This window comes from Streptopelia decaocto (assembly GCF_964273445.1).
Source record: "Streptopelia decaocto genome assembly, chromosome: 1".
NCBI classification, from domain to species: Eukaryota; Metazoa; Chordata; class Aves; order Columbiformes; family Columbidae; genus Streptopelia; species Streptopelia decaocto.
Window position 1 is genome coordinate 84,020,280 of NC_138663.1, and position 14,229 is coordinate 84,034,508.

General features: G+C 39.7%; 1 protein-coding gene across 2 annotated transcripts; it reads left to right on the forward strand.

Annotated features, from left to right (window-relative positions):
• The first annotated feature begins 3,001 nt into the window (after positions 1 to 3,001).
• Positions 3,002 to 11,044, forward strand: LOC309436690 (C-type lectin domain family 12 member B-like). Of its 2 annotated transcripts, XM_082046097.1 has the most exons (7): positions 3,002 to 3,262; positions 6,638 to 6,736; positions 6,912 to 7,055; positions 8,217 to 8,371; positions 9,803 to 9,918; positions 10,701 to 10,895; positions 10,992 to 11,044. In XM_082046097.1, the coding sequence occupies exons 1-6, from the start codon at positions 3,172 to 3,174 to the stop codon at positions 10,864 to 10,866; spliced, it is 771 nt and encodes a 256-aa protein (XP_081902223.1). In that variant the 5' UTR covers positions 3,002 to 3,171; the 3' UTR covers positions 10,867 to 10,895; positions 10,992 to 11,044. The 2 variants fall into 2 exon arrangements, with proteins under 2 accessions (XP_081902223.1, XP_081902222.1); XM_082046096.1 differs by having other exon boundaries at positions 10,701 to 11,044.
• The last annotated feature ends 3,185 nt before the right edge of the window (positions 11,045 to 14,229 follow it).

Consider the following 14,229-nt stretch of genomic DNA (forward strand, 5'->3'; position numbering starts at 1 on the left):
CAGGGCCTCACACTTGCTGAATTGTCTTCTAGAACTGAAGAGCAGGATGAAGTATGTTCTTGCTATTAAGCAGTGTTCAGAAATACAAGGCCAACCTTAGCAGTAAGGACTGAAACCCTTTCTTTCTACCATTGGTTCTTTTCCATATGATAGAATAAACCAGAAATAACGATGACTCTATCTGCTATAATAAACTGCCCATGTCACACTGTGGTGCCCTTAGAGGGAGTGGGAAGCAGAAGAGCTCAAAGTGTCCTCTCCTGCTCCTCCAGCTGTGGTTACTGCCTGTGTAGATGTCAGATCACACAGACCTAAACATCTCATTCTCCACTGATGTTTAGTCCTCCTTTCTCTATGAGAGACCAACCTTTTCCTTTTCCAGACAGCATTCTGTCAAACTAAATGAGATAAGACTTCTAGTCTTTCTCCTGTAAGAGAGGACTCACATTCCTGTCACTAGCACAGCATTTTTCTGCACTCTAGTTCTCATTTACCTTTTCTGAACAGAAATGCTCTAGCCATAAAGGCATTCTAGATGACCCAAGCCTGAGCACCAGCTTGTCTCTATTTCTGCTAGGAACACATTTCCCAAAGTTTATCATGCTCACAGGATGCAAATGGTCCATATACATCCTGTGACCAGTTTCACAGTCATTTCCACAACATGAAATTGTTGTTCCAAGCAGTCACTTTATCTCTGACTATTCCAAGCTCATGTTGGAGTAAGCTGCCTAGATCAAACCAATGATGAAATTCTCACATTTATGCCATTTTTTAATGCTTCAAACAGACATAAGTTTTCTCACTCTGTGTAAAGGTCAGTTGACACAGCTGACAAGGACTCATACTACAATAGGATGACTACATGGGGTTTCTGTTAGAGTCTTATCTACTTTCTTCATTTAAGACCTTACATATGTTTTTTCTTAAACAGTATAATTTCTGATTTTCTAAAGCAATAGTCAAATATTAAATTATAATACACAATAAAAAATTAAACAGGATATAATTATACTGATTCTTGTTTTTCTTAATGCCTACATGAAAACGTTATAGTGTTCAGAGGTGATGGGTGCTGGCTTGCCTCCCTTCAGTCAATAAAAATCCTCTGAAAGCTGAAATCCTAAGAGAGGATGTAGAGTGAAACTTTCAAAATCTCCAGAATTATTTGCAAAGCTGATGGATCATTTTAGGTATTTACAACTAAACTTGTCTTACCAATGACACTTTGTAAACAAGCACACTTGTGGAATAAAAACAAACAAAAAGAAACAAAACAACAAAGAAACAAAAAAAATCCAACAAACAAACCCAAGACAGGGTGATTTTTAGTAGAGTTTGGTTTCTGGAAACCTTGGCTAGTTTTTGGATATTTTAAATTAAATAATTTTTTAAATGTTCCATCTACATAGCTTTTACATAGTAAAATACATATTCCATCTACATAGTATTTTAGCAATCTAAGTCTCTTTTGTTAATTTAGACTAGTCATTCTGATTTTGGCTTTGATATAAAGAATAACGCTTGGTTAATTTTCTCAGTAAAATGGAAAATGAAAGCCTAAGTCTCAGTTACGCAGGTCCAGAAGTACAAAAGAGGATTAGTTTATATTCCTGCTCATTTTTAGAATGCTTTATACTTCTAACATAGGGTAGAATAGCGTATGTAAGCCTCACATCCGTTAATGCTGATCACTCAGGCGGTAATGTGCATGTGTAATCTGCTTCTGTTCCATTCATCATTTTTGCTAAATTGTACAAATTGTACCAGAAACTCCAGACATCCTGTTTTCATCATGCACATTTAAGGTTTCACAATGGTGGAAATTGTGAAATTGGGGAAATTGTGCTGAAAAATCTCATTAAGAGGGGTTTAAAACTCCTTAGATATCTAGTCTCCTGCTCCTGTCTTCGTTAAGGAGTATGTGTGTCTGCCTTTCTACTCCAGGTAGAATCACTGACATTTTGGCATCAAGAGAATATTTTGCTCTTGCTCAAGAAGATCCTGTCTCATGGTCACAATTATGCCAGCTGTTATAAAACTTGCCCTAGACAATTCTTCAGATAATAGCAATAGTTCAGCAAAGCCCTGCCCTACCAGGATAACAAATAACTGCTGTTCTCCAGAGAAATGCAGTGACCAATAGACTCACGGGAGGCACACAGCAGTAGAGCAGGTACCCAATTTCTCATGCAAGGAAACATGGACTCCCTGCTTGGCTAACCAAATCTCCCTGTCATTTTTTTTTTCCTCTGTAGCATTGTTCGTTCACCTCAGAGAAGGGTAGTTTCTACAACTGTGTCCATCTCTGTGAGGGACAGATATGAAATGTATTTTCTTGAATACTCACTTTTCTGTGCAGTCTCAAGTTCTGAGTATTAGTGTATGCTTTTCCTCATGAAAAAGAAATGAAGAAAAAAGAAAATTATTCCAGAAATGGAAATAAAACATTAATGTCAGAAAACTGAGTGGAAGAAAATATATTCTGAGGTGTAGCCTTTGTCAACAGATCCTTCTGGCTTGTAGCTGTGAGCTCACAGGCCAAACAATCACTTAGGAAGTTGGCATGGAAGGCAAGAGCCAACACCCTGACATAACCTAGATGAAGTGCCAACCTCAAGCACAAGTGCTTATTTCTTTTGGATGGGAGCACAATTTGCCAGCTTTAAGATGCAAGTTGACCTTCTGGTTTGCTTTGAGCACATTTTGGTAGGAAACAGAAACCAGAGTATCATCACAAATCTGCTGCTGAACATGGATGCTCATACTAAAGGACAGCTGCCTCAAAGCTGTAAATCGTTTTATTTAATTCTGTGTTTCATGCCTGAACTTGATATAATCGGGGATTAAATGTTGTCTATACAAAAGAAGAGTTCTAATGAAAGAAGAAGTTATACAGAATTGGCTGCATTTTCTTCAGTAATGACAGTCAGAAAGGGCAGAAGTGAGGTAAAGAGGAAGGAAGAGAATATAGCAATGAGTGAGAGAGGAACATTTTCTTGGCAATACTGTGACTGAGGAAGCTCAGATGTATCTTGATGTCTCCGCTGCTTCATTTGTGTCTGCTAATTTATAAGGAAACTTTGCAAAGGAGTAGATTTTTTTCCTAGCTTGCTAGCTGCAAATGCCAGATCTTTTTCTGCCTTTTTGTTCTGATGCTTTCTACCAGCTATGACAGAAGAAATAGTATATGCCAATCTGAAATTTGAAAACAGTCATGAGCTGGATAATATCACAGAGCCTGGAAATACTAAGGAGAAAGGTGTAGTATCTGTGAAGCTTTTATATTTTATTCCTGCTAAAGTAGATGGGATGGGAAATACTTTTAATTAGATGCTCAAAGGGCCTTTATTAACTTTGTTACTCTCAGAAAAATTATAGTAGTTATAAATGTGTTCTGGTTCTTGTTGCTATAATTTCTGCCTGAACTTTTTAGGGTTTGGAAGGCATACCTAAAATAGTAATCTTATTATTTCAGGGAAAACCATATTATTGAGAGTTATGCCAATCTCCACAAATAGTCCTAATTGTCTAAACCTCAAAAGAATTAACTTGAACTAATTTTTAAAGTGAATGTGTTCCATTTAATTTCTCTGTTCTTTTACATTCAAGTTTAGAACTGAATTAGCTTTAACTGACTCACTTTATTTCGCTTCTGAAGTTCTAGCCACAATTAAGGCACTGGTCTTTGAAATGGCTATATCTGTTAAAAGACTGAATGCTTTTTAAAGACTGTATTTTCAATACTAATTTAAAATTAATTTTACTTAATTTGTGTTAAATTACTAAAGAGTACCTGTGAAGAAGAGCTCTAGATTTGAGCGGTGCAACTCATGGGAAAAGAGACCATAGAGTACTACATGTTTGTGGGGATCATGCTCTGGAGAAGAGGTTTACAGACAAGAGGACAACTTGCTTGTGTTTCAGAGGGAATTGTCTGGGCAGCTCTGTGCCAAAGAATAGTGGTTTTGAATGCTGTTATGTCATTGAACACTATGTGTTTTCAACATTATGTTAAGTAATGGGTTTGAACATTGATGAAATATAACTCTGGGGCTAAAAAAAAAAAAAAAAAAAAAAAGGTAAAAATAATCTGAACTGTCTTTGTGTTAAGCTCTGGCTTTCTTTTCCTGTAGCATTCAATAATACCAGTATCCTCATGTCTCCAGATATCCCATGTCTGTGTTCCAGGGTAGACAAGACAACACATATTTCATTATGAGAAAGCACCATTCTGAGAGGGCACAGAACAGTCTGTGCATCGTTTCATAAACAATAAATTGAAAAACAAAAATGAATAAATATATCCATTTCAGGACCATGGGAGTACTGTACATGAAGGAGTACAGACCAAGGCCCCTTCTGCTGTGCTAGATCTAGCACAAGCAGTGAGAGGTTACGAAGTACAGTACAGTAAAAGTTTCCTAACTTTTACATAAAGAATAGGTAAACAATTTAAAGAAATACTTGATTTATTTATACTATACTTCAAATAAAACAGCCAAAGCTAAAACTAAAAACTAGTGCTTGGTCTTGATTCATATTGCTGCCCAGAAAATATTTTGTATTTGTTTATGAAATTTCACTGTCAAATTACAGAATCTTTTTCTTTTCTCATCTAAAAGCTCCAGGAAGCATGGACTAAGCTTTCAGTCTTGAGCTTGGGGCTGTGACTTTGTAGCAGTAGGAACAATTTATTTTTGCCCTTTAGTTCCAATTCATACGAGTCTATTCAACAGCCTGCCTCAAGGAGTCAAATTTCTCTTACCGTTGTTCGCCAGGCACCTAATATTCAGATTCAGAGCATGTACAGAAGCACTTTGACCTTAAAAATATCCACATAGCCCAGCAGTCAATGTATCCTTAAGTCTTGTTAGATTCTATAAGGTATGTGATTCTCCTGTGCAGGCTATATCTCTGAGTGTACCTGTCATATAACTGTGAGAATAACCTGGGAAAATAATGCAGAAGGGAGGTGTTCTTTCTCTTCCTGATGAGTCTAAGTATTTCTCTTTTATGCAATACAAAGCAGTTGGAGCACTTCCCTTAGGCTGGGGTTGCATACTGTGATGAAATGCAGTTGCGGGGAGAGTGACAGATGTAATACTTATTTAGCAAGAGTTTTGTCAGTGTCTCTTACAGCATTGTCGTTTTAAAGCTGAGGAAGTATGGGCTGGATGGTAGACTGCTAGGTGGGTTGAAAACTGGCTGGACTACGAGGCTCGAAGTGGACTAACTAATGGTTCAATGTCTGTTCGGTGGCAGAGTCTCTCAGCGGTTCCCGGGGCTTAATACTGAGCCTATATTGTTTAATATCCTCAACAATGACCTGAACAATGACAAAAAGTGACAAAAAGCACATTTATAATTACACTAAACTAGGGGTGGCAGCTGATGTTACCAAGTGGTAGAGCTTCAGTACAAGGGAACCCTGAGAAACTGGAGGACTGGGTGAGCAGAAATCCCATGAAGCTCCACAAGTTTTTGGGCACTGAGGCTTGACTAATCCCAGGCCTTGGTACAGACTGGGAACAGGCAGGCTTCAAAGGCCTCTGCTGGGAAGAACCTGGGTTTTATGGTGAGTGGGAGGTTGAATATAAACCAGCAGTGATCTGTGTCCCCATTCAAGACAACATCCATTGCTCAATCTTTTTTCACCTGTTCATCAGGTGAAATTCATCAACTTGAGTTTCTATAAAGAGAGGTCTTGTACAACATTCTGCCAGGATCACTTCAGTACAGAAGCTGACCACAGGTTATTTGTAGAAGAGGCACACTACAGTTTCCATTCCTGTTCCTTCAGCTTGGCACGCTAAATTTCACTTTCTACTCCTTCAGCAAGACAGTCTCCAGTTTTAAATCACTTTTTCTAGACTAGCTACTTCCTCTCCACATTTCCATTGTACTGCCTTTATTGGATTAACTCAATCTGGTTGCAGCTCTCCACAATGTCCATATAGTGGCAATTTTAATATGTGCGTGAGATTTAGTGCTTCCCTGACAAATGGAATGCTTTTTCTCCCTCCTTCAATGCATCTTAACCCATGAAATCTTACAGGTCCTATAAACAAAGTGTCTTTTGGATGGCCCCCATGCTTAAAATTTCTTTTGCTCAGGAAAAGATTGTTCTTTTTTCTCCTCATTGAGTGCTAGTTTATGTATCTAGGCTATAACCCTTATTACAGAAAAATTCTCTGTGAATTCCTAGAAATCTCAAGCTACCATAAAGGACTGCAGGAGTTTACTATAGCCTTCAGTTTAACCAGATTACCACAGATACATGACACACATAAAAAATTACAACCATAGAGTGCATATTTGTTTTTGGCTTTCAACAATCAGCTTTCTAGATTTTGCAATATCTTGCTTTCCCGGTATCTTTTTTACCACAGTCCTTCTTACCTTTGAAAGGACCAAGGCTGTCCACATTCTCCACTAAGCTGTTGTGATCTCTCACTCTCTTTGTTTGGGCATCTTTTGCTGGTGCAGAGACTCTTCAGCAAAAATATACAACTGTAAAGTAAAAACAATTATTTATTGACCAGTGCACCACAGAGATGGCTGTGATTTAATGAAGCTAATGTGTTCACTGTTGGCTTAGAACTGCACATCCATGTCATGACTGAATTATTCCCAGGGCCTTCTACTTCGTCCCGTTCTTGTTGGCCAATAGTCCTGATTTTGCTCACATTGTGCCTGGCATTGTTGGCGGCTCTGGTGACCCTGGCAGTTTTACGTAAGTACTAATGTGTTTCTGTTTGTGGGGGGCAGAGGGGGCAGGGCTCAAGCTATCAAATAGCATCGGACTGACATATCTTTCTGTGTCTATCTATAACATCAAACTGCCACGTCTATCTGTGTCCCGCCCTTTCTGAAGGACACCACTGAAAATTTCTTATTGTGAATTTCAGTTTTCCAGATTCCCAAGTACTACAGGACACAACTTAGAGACCTCAAAATGACAAAGAATGAACTGCATGCAAATTTCTCAAGTATGCTACAGGCAATAGGAAATCAACTGTGCTTGGAAGGGGAAACCAACCTTAAAAATAATGGTAAATCAACAAGTTTTGATGAGGGCTTATCTTTCAATATGGCAAGGAAGGAAATGAGATGTGTCTACTGTAACTATTCAGGTCTGTCTCCTGAGGTGAGCTTGTGTCTTCTCGGATGTGACCGCATAGAAAGCAGGCAATGAGCACCTCTGCCTCACACAGTGCCTGGAAAGAGGTGCCCAGCCTGGCCACATGTGCACTGGTGTGGGGCCTGGCAGTGGTACCAGGGTTTCAGGATTTAGTTTCCATGACAAAAGGGTTCTGTGGGTTGCCTTCTGGACATGCCAGTTCCTGACAGCACTCATTCAGAGAACTCTACAACATGCTCATCTGCATCTCATAGACAATTTTACAGTGATGCCTGGGAGTTAAACAACTTACTGCACTCTGGGAACAGCAGTCCACACACAAGGACAGTGTGCTAGTACCCACCCCAGGTAAGACTGGAGTCTCTCAAAGTTAGAAGTGATGTGTGCCGAAGCATAGCTAAATCAACCAGGGAGTTCACTCCCTGTTTCTTGACTGTGTCCAGTGCAGGTCTGTTTCTGAAGTCAGTTTGCCCAGCTTGGTTATTTAAGTGGCATCTGGCAATGAGCCAGCCACAGAATTAGTTCTCTTCAGAAATTATAGTCTGAGGAGTAGGACATCGGGCAAAGGCATCCTACTGTGACTGTTAGGAGAGGTGATTTCATTTGTCTGGACACTGTTCCACAGACAAGTTAATTGTCTGTAGGTCTCCCTTTTAGCCAATGAAGAGAAATTAGTGATGCAAATATACAGTCTGTTTCCTCCCAAGAAAGACACCCGAAATGACAGAAAAGCATGCGTGAAACACATCTACTTCTATCCATTGACTAAAATGGGCAACCTGATAAGTTGACTTGTATCACCTTTGTAGACTCCTAAAATGAGGCAAAATAAATCCCATTTGCAACTCCTGAATATCCTCTCAGTGCTAAAGGAATGGGAGAGATAGTGGGATGATTCAGTTTTCATCTCTTTCATTACTTTCACCTTCTTGGACCACAGTGGGATTTTGACTGAATGAAGATTGTCTCAAACATCTACAGTCCCTACAGATCTTGTTGTCACAGGTCAACAGTGATGTTCTTGGAGGGACAGCCTGGGAACAGAAATGAGGTAATGGTTTTTCTTTTCCAGGCCAGAACTGTGTACTCTGCCCTGCAAACTGGAATTGGGAAGGTGGCAATACATGTTACTACTACAGCAAGGAAGCAAAGTCATGGGAAGAGAGTCGCCAGTTTTGTTCCGCACAAAACTCTACTCTTCTTCTGATAAAAGAGGCAGAGAAGCTGGTATGGACTGGCTTCTTACTCTGTTTAGCATGGACGAAATTTGTGCACCCTGTCAGCTACTCAATTCACCTGCAATGTTCTTAAATGGCGCTGCGAGCAGGAGTTTTTCTACAGTGATTGGGTTGTCCTGGACAGTGCTAGGACTAGGGTCATCACCACACAAGTCACTACCCTTCAAGCCCATGGCAGCTGGAGACAGCTCATCTTGCCACGGCTTGCCGTGACTGCCTACTTACTGGGATGACTGGTGAATGCAGGTTCATGGTTGCTTTGTTGAAGGCAATGATTTCACTAATTTAACAAGTATTAGAGTTCTATACAAGGACTTGGTAAGACATCAGCGTGAAAACCTGGTTTCCCCATAGGCAAACCATAGTCCTCCCCATTTTGTGCAACTTCTTTGCACAAAAGTTGATCTCATCCTTTAAATCAAAACTAAAACACTTGGCAGAGTTGCTGAAATCTGGCTTAATCTTTTAATAAATGAAAACAAACTGAGGTGAGAAGAGAAAATGCCAGGTATAGAGCGAAATAGCACTTTTGCCTCTGGATGCCAGCAGACATATTGGCAGGCTGAAGGCAAAAAAGATGCACCAGGAGCTAGAAGTCAGGGATGGGCCTGTGTGCTCTCCAGCACTTGACAAATGCCAGTTCCCCTCTCACTGAGCTGCAGGCCGTTATGTTTCTCCTGAAAGAAAAGAGGACCAGCTTTATTCTCACCCTACCAGACTGGCAACAGTAAAGGTTGTGAGGTGCAGTCCGTTCTAGCTGTCTTAATCACAGCATTGAGAGGCATGAGGGAAAAGAGAAAATGGAGAAGTGCACTGGCAGTGACAATAAGGAAGGAGGAGAAAAACAGGAAAAAAAACCAATTCCTATCTTCAGAGAATTCCCTCAATCAGCAGTAAGAAAGACAGCATTATTTAAGATTACATTCTTACCTGTTCTGCTCAGAGTATTTTTTAACAACAAGATATCATTAAATGCTTAATTTTAAGATGTCCTCTGGTTGTCATGGCCCAGGTTTCGTCAATAAGTAAACGATGCTAGAACCAAGTGTGAAAGTTTAACAAATCAAACCAAACAGCTTCCTGCAGAGGCTTCCTTTTCACTGTTGACAAATGCTAAGGACAGAAAGGGGGGAGAACAATCCAGTGTTTCACCCAGGGGGCTTAAATCAGGTTGATGAGGATGACGTTGCCCTTCAGAGCTATAAATGTATCTTCTCTTCCATTAAAAACAGCTCTACTATCCCTTCTCCTTTCATACTAGACTTTTCCACTAAGAGTAGATATTGTTCTGACAGATTAACAATTTGTGGCACTTATGTTCTTTAAGCAATTTCCATCAATGTTTGCAACTTCTGAGCCTAAACATGTATTTGTTATATCTTACTGAATATCTCTTTTGAATTGTGCTTACTCTACGTAGGAACTGGCAAAAAAATTTCCTAAAAGTCTATTCTGGCTTGGATTAACATTTAGAGACAAACAGAGAGACTGGTATTGGGAAGACAACACAGCTCTTACAAAAGAACAAAAGTCTTGGTAAGTGGGTAGCTTTCCTGAAGTACATAAAGTTGGTCCTCGCCCATATGGAACTCCCAGTTTCTCTGACACAAAGGGACCACTGAGCAGCCAACTTTTATGCAGCCAGGACTGCTTTATGCAGCCAGGACTGCTTGGAGGGTGATCTAAGCAATACTACTGGGCAGGGGGTGGGAAATGTTTTATTTCTGCAACTTAGTTTCAGATTGACCATGAATCTTGTATGATTCTCTTGTATTTGACATCTTGTTTCAGTGAGGACACATGGAAAAAACCCCAATGGAAAGGTGTTTCATTTCATGCTTTCTGATTTTATACTCCTTTATTTTTATATAAGACACTGTTTACTCTCTGGAATAATTTCACTTTGGTTTATCATGTTATTTCAGAAATACAATATATTTTTCTTCTCACTTTCAAACCTGCTTTCACAATTTTCCTTTTCATTATTAGGCAGTCCCCTCTTAACATTTCTGTTGAAACAGCCACTGACACCCTCCAGTCAGTACCCAGGAGTCGACGTTTCTTACTGTCAGGTACAAGAAATAGTTTAGGATCCACTGTAGAGTCTGCAAGGGGTGCTTGTTGGCATGTTCAGGACAGGGTCACCCTCCTAGGAGTTGGTGCACAATGTCACGAAACACTTTATTTCTTTCTTGGAAGTATATATTCTTTGTGAAAGCCGCGTAAATAATTCTTGCAAAGACAGCTCTTTTTGGAAGGGACAAAGGAGCACCATTTGGATGAGGTAAGATGTAACAATGAAGATTTTTCTTTCTTAGGACAAGACTGAATAGCGTCTTTCAATATTGTGGATATTATTATTATGATAACATATATAGCCAACAATGTAAACGAGAGTTCTACTATATCTGTGAAAAGCCTGCCATCCGATTACAGAGACGTAACAACCATTGGCAGGAGGACTGGTTTATCAGATCAAAATGACTATGAGAAGCTAGAAGACATTCTGCAAGGTTGGAATATATTATTTTGTATTTCAGGACTATCACATGAGAATGTAAATATCTTGGATCGGACCTATTGTATTTCCCCTTTTAATTCTCATTTAGACATACATAAAAATATCTTCATACTAAAGAAATGGGCATGGTGATGGACTCCAGGAGTGACCCAAGTCTGTTGTTCCAGATACAAAACTGCCAAATGATTACTCAGTTTTAACCAATACAAGTGATGGACAAAATGACCAAAAGTGATGGCCAGGAAAAAAAGCACAGTGACTATGCAAACATGTAAAGATACTGCTCCTCTCCCAGCATCCAATGATACAGTCCTAAAAACTGTACAGCTGTCACATAACACAAGTTATGAGGATTAAACATCTCTGTTCAGGAGACACTTCTGATGGATTGTTGATCTGATTATTTAATACACTACTAGACCAAATAATACAACACACAAACACAGTTATCCTCAGGTGGGCCAAGGTGTTCCCAAACTGTATTAATATTCTTGTATTTGCTCTGAAGTGCAGGGATTCATAGTTCTCACAAGTACTTGTGCATGTTTCACATGATAAGATATCCTTCAGTATCCTTCATCTGTGAATGCCTAGCTCTCTTCCATGATCTATAATTCTTCCTGGCACTGTTAGTTCTCTTTATTCTTTTTTTTTTTTTTTTTTCTTTTTCTGCTCTTCTTTTCTAATTTTCTACTTTATTCGTCTTTTGCAAGATTGCAGGAATTACACTAGGGTTCAGTCAAAGGTATGAACAGAACCTCCTCTTATGTATTTTTGTGATATTTCCTGGAATGCCATACTTCTACCTTAATGCACTGAGCAAAGGTCTACAAACTCAACCATGGTGAAAATACCCCAAGCACTGTTAAAGAGCAAAATGTCTCCCTCCACATCTCCATAAAACAATGACAGTCAAGCTGAAATAAGACACCTCTGTTCCATAATAGTGTTTTGATTTGAGAAAGAAGTCCACGAGCTCCTAGCTTGGTCCCCTCTGGAGGCTTGTGTATTCTTTGTGGATTGCATCCCAGATTATTTATCGTGGATCATGTACCACTGGTGTAACAGCTGGGCTTCTAAAGTGTTAGTCCTTCCCTTCAAGTGCTGTTCTAGTGTCTCAGTGATCTCAGCACTACACAGCAGTTTCTTATCACCAACATGAGCATTTCAGGCGTTATTTTTGATTACCAATTTCATGCTCCAGAAACCTTAGTGGATTTCTCACCACTTGCGTGTCTAATGTAACATGTCCTAGCTGCTCCTCTCAGTTCCTCTCCCAGTGGTTGCTGTCTTTCGGGGTGAAAATGCAGATTGCTTCTGTCCTGCAGTGCAGACACAGCCCTGGTGACTTCCCAGAGTGTCTCACAGCATTCATACCGGATACACTGATGTAAGAAATCTCATGTGGAAGGTATCCTGAGTGGTATTCATGGCTCATTCTTTCTTGATAATGAATGGCTTTGCTGTAATTTGGAAGAAAAATTAAAAACAACAACAACAGCACTCTGATCTTCTTCTCTTTTACATTACAGTGACTGTGAGGAAACAGGAAAGATATTTCCAGGATGTTTTTTTCATTAATAAGTCATGCCTAAGAGCAGAGGCATGAATCCTACGTGTTTCAGCAGTTTGTTGAAAACAAACACAAACTGAGATTGACATCTCCCTGCACTGATAGGCAGGCACAAGGCTACATCGTATCTTGCTGTGGCCTTGACATTTTGGGTCAATTTACAGTCAGCCCAAGAGCAATCTCTGGTGCAGTGAATGTATTTGTAACTCTAAAGGCAGGTGGGGTCCGAGTACAGTTTCACAGTGCACCATGCTACTGGAACAGAAAGAAGTAGCTTCTTGTCCTCCTCCAAAAATAATGACTGAAACACATACACACACACAAATTCACCCCAGAGAAGAAAGGAAGGAAAGAGAGGAAGCAAGCAGTGTCCTACCATTCACTACAGGCATTTGAGTGCTGCAGCAAACAACCTTGTCCAGCAAGGCTGCAACTAGCAAGGGACGCAACCAGGTAGGGATTAAGGATGTGCTTAGGGGACTGTGTCCCTCTTTCCATTGAAATGAGCTTTTCCTTACAGGCGAAAAGACATAGAAATGTATCGTTTGTGTGTTGGCTGAGATGGCATTTTTGAGTCACAGTTCCATACAACAGTGTGTTTCCCAAGTCTAAAATCCACTCCTCCCAGCATCCCCTCCACTACAGTCATAAACTCTATCTAATGCAGTTTGCAAGATCACATTTTGGTTAATAAACACAGCTGTTTTGTCCAGCCTGCTGACATTTATATACAGGCTGTGTTCAAATGGAGACCCAAACTTCCTGCTTTAGTTTACCTTTCTTATAACTTTAGTCTGAAAGAACAAGAAATTTTGTCTGCCCTGGATCCTTACAAGAACAGAGAGAGAATATGACGGTGAAACTCCATCTTAACCCTTTTGCTACTTCTGTTCTTGCAGCAGAATCTGTTTTAAAATATTACCAAAAAAAAAAAAAAAAAAACAAAAAAAACAGAACAACTAATCAACCACACAACAAAACTCCTTATAGAATTCAGAGTTAGAAAAATAATACAAGAAAATTATTTTACCTCCTGTTTTCTCTCCAGAAGTAAAATCATGTTGGAGAAAAGTTTCCCCAAAGGAGATTCAATACCTGCTTGAGAAGTTGTTGCTAAGACTGAAGAGGTTACTGTCACAAAAACGTACAACAAATTTGGTAGTAGTGCTTGACTGCCAGTTCTCTGCAGAAAAGCCCTTTTTACACTAAAGTTCCAACATACAGTTTTCGGGCTCAATAGACAAGGATTTTTGCACCATATTTAGCATGAGTTTATGAGTATATTATGAATACACCATGAATACACAGTGAATGAATGCTACTCCTTGCACCCTTAATTCCCAACCCTTACCTCACGACTTCTCTTTGGATATGGATAAAATATAATTTAAAAAATATATTTCTGCTCTGGAAAATATCTATAATCTGCACAGCAAGGCAGAAAGAATATCCCAGTCATTAGAGTGTATTTCCAGTCTGTTGATATTATTTTGCAAACGGGAGACTCTAAGCTTTACACAAAAGAGCAAGAACAGTTACTCCAGAAATTCCTGTCTTGCAATTTCCTTGTGACTCAAGCCTGTCACCATGACTCATCATGTCTGGGCAAGTGCTCTGTTAAGGAGTGTGGGTCACTGGAGATGTTTAAGAACTACAGCTCAGCAGTGGATCAAGGCACTGCAAAGAAACAGAGATGGAGAATGAGGATGGATAAGCCACTTCTGCACAGTGACTTCTGCACACAGCGCAGCAG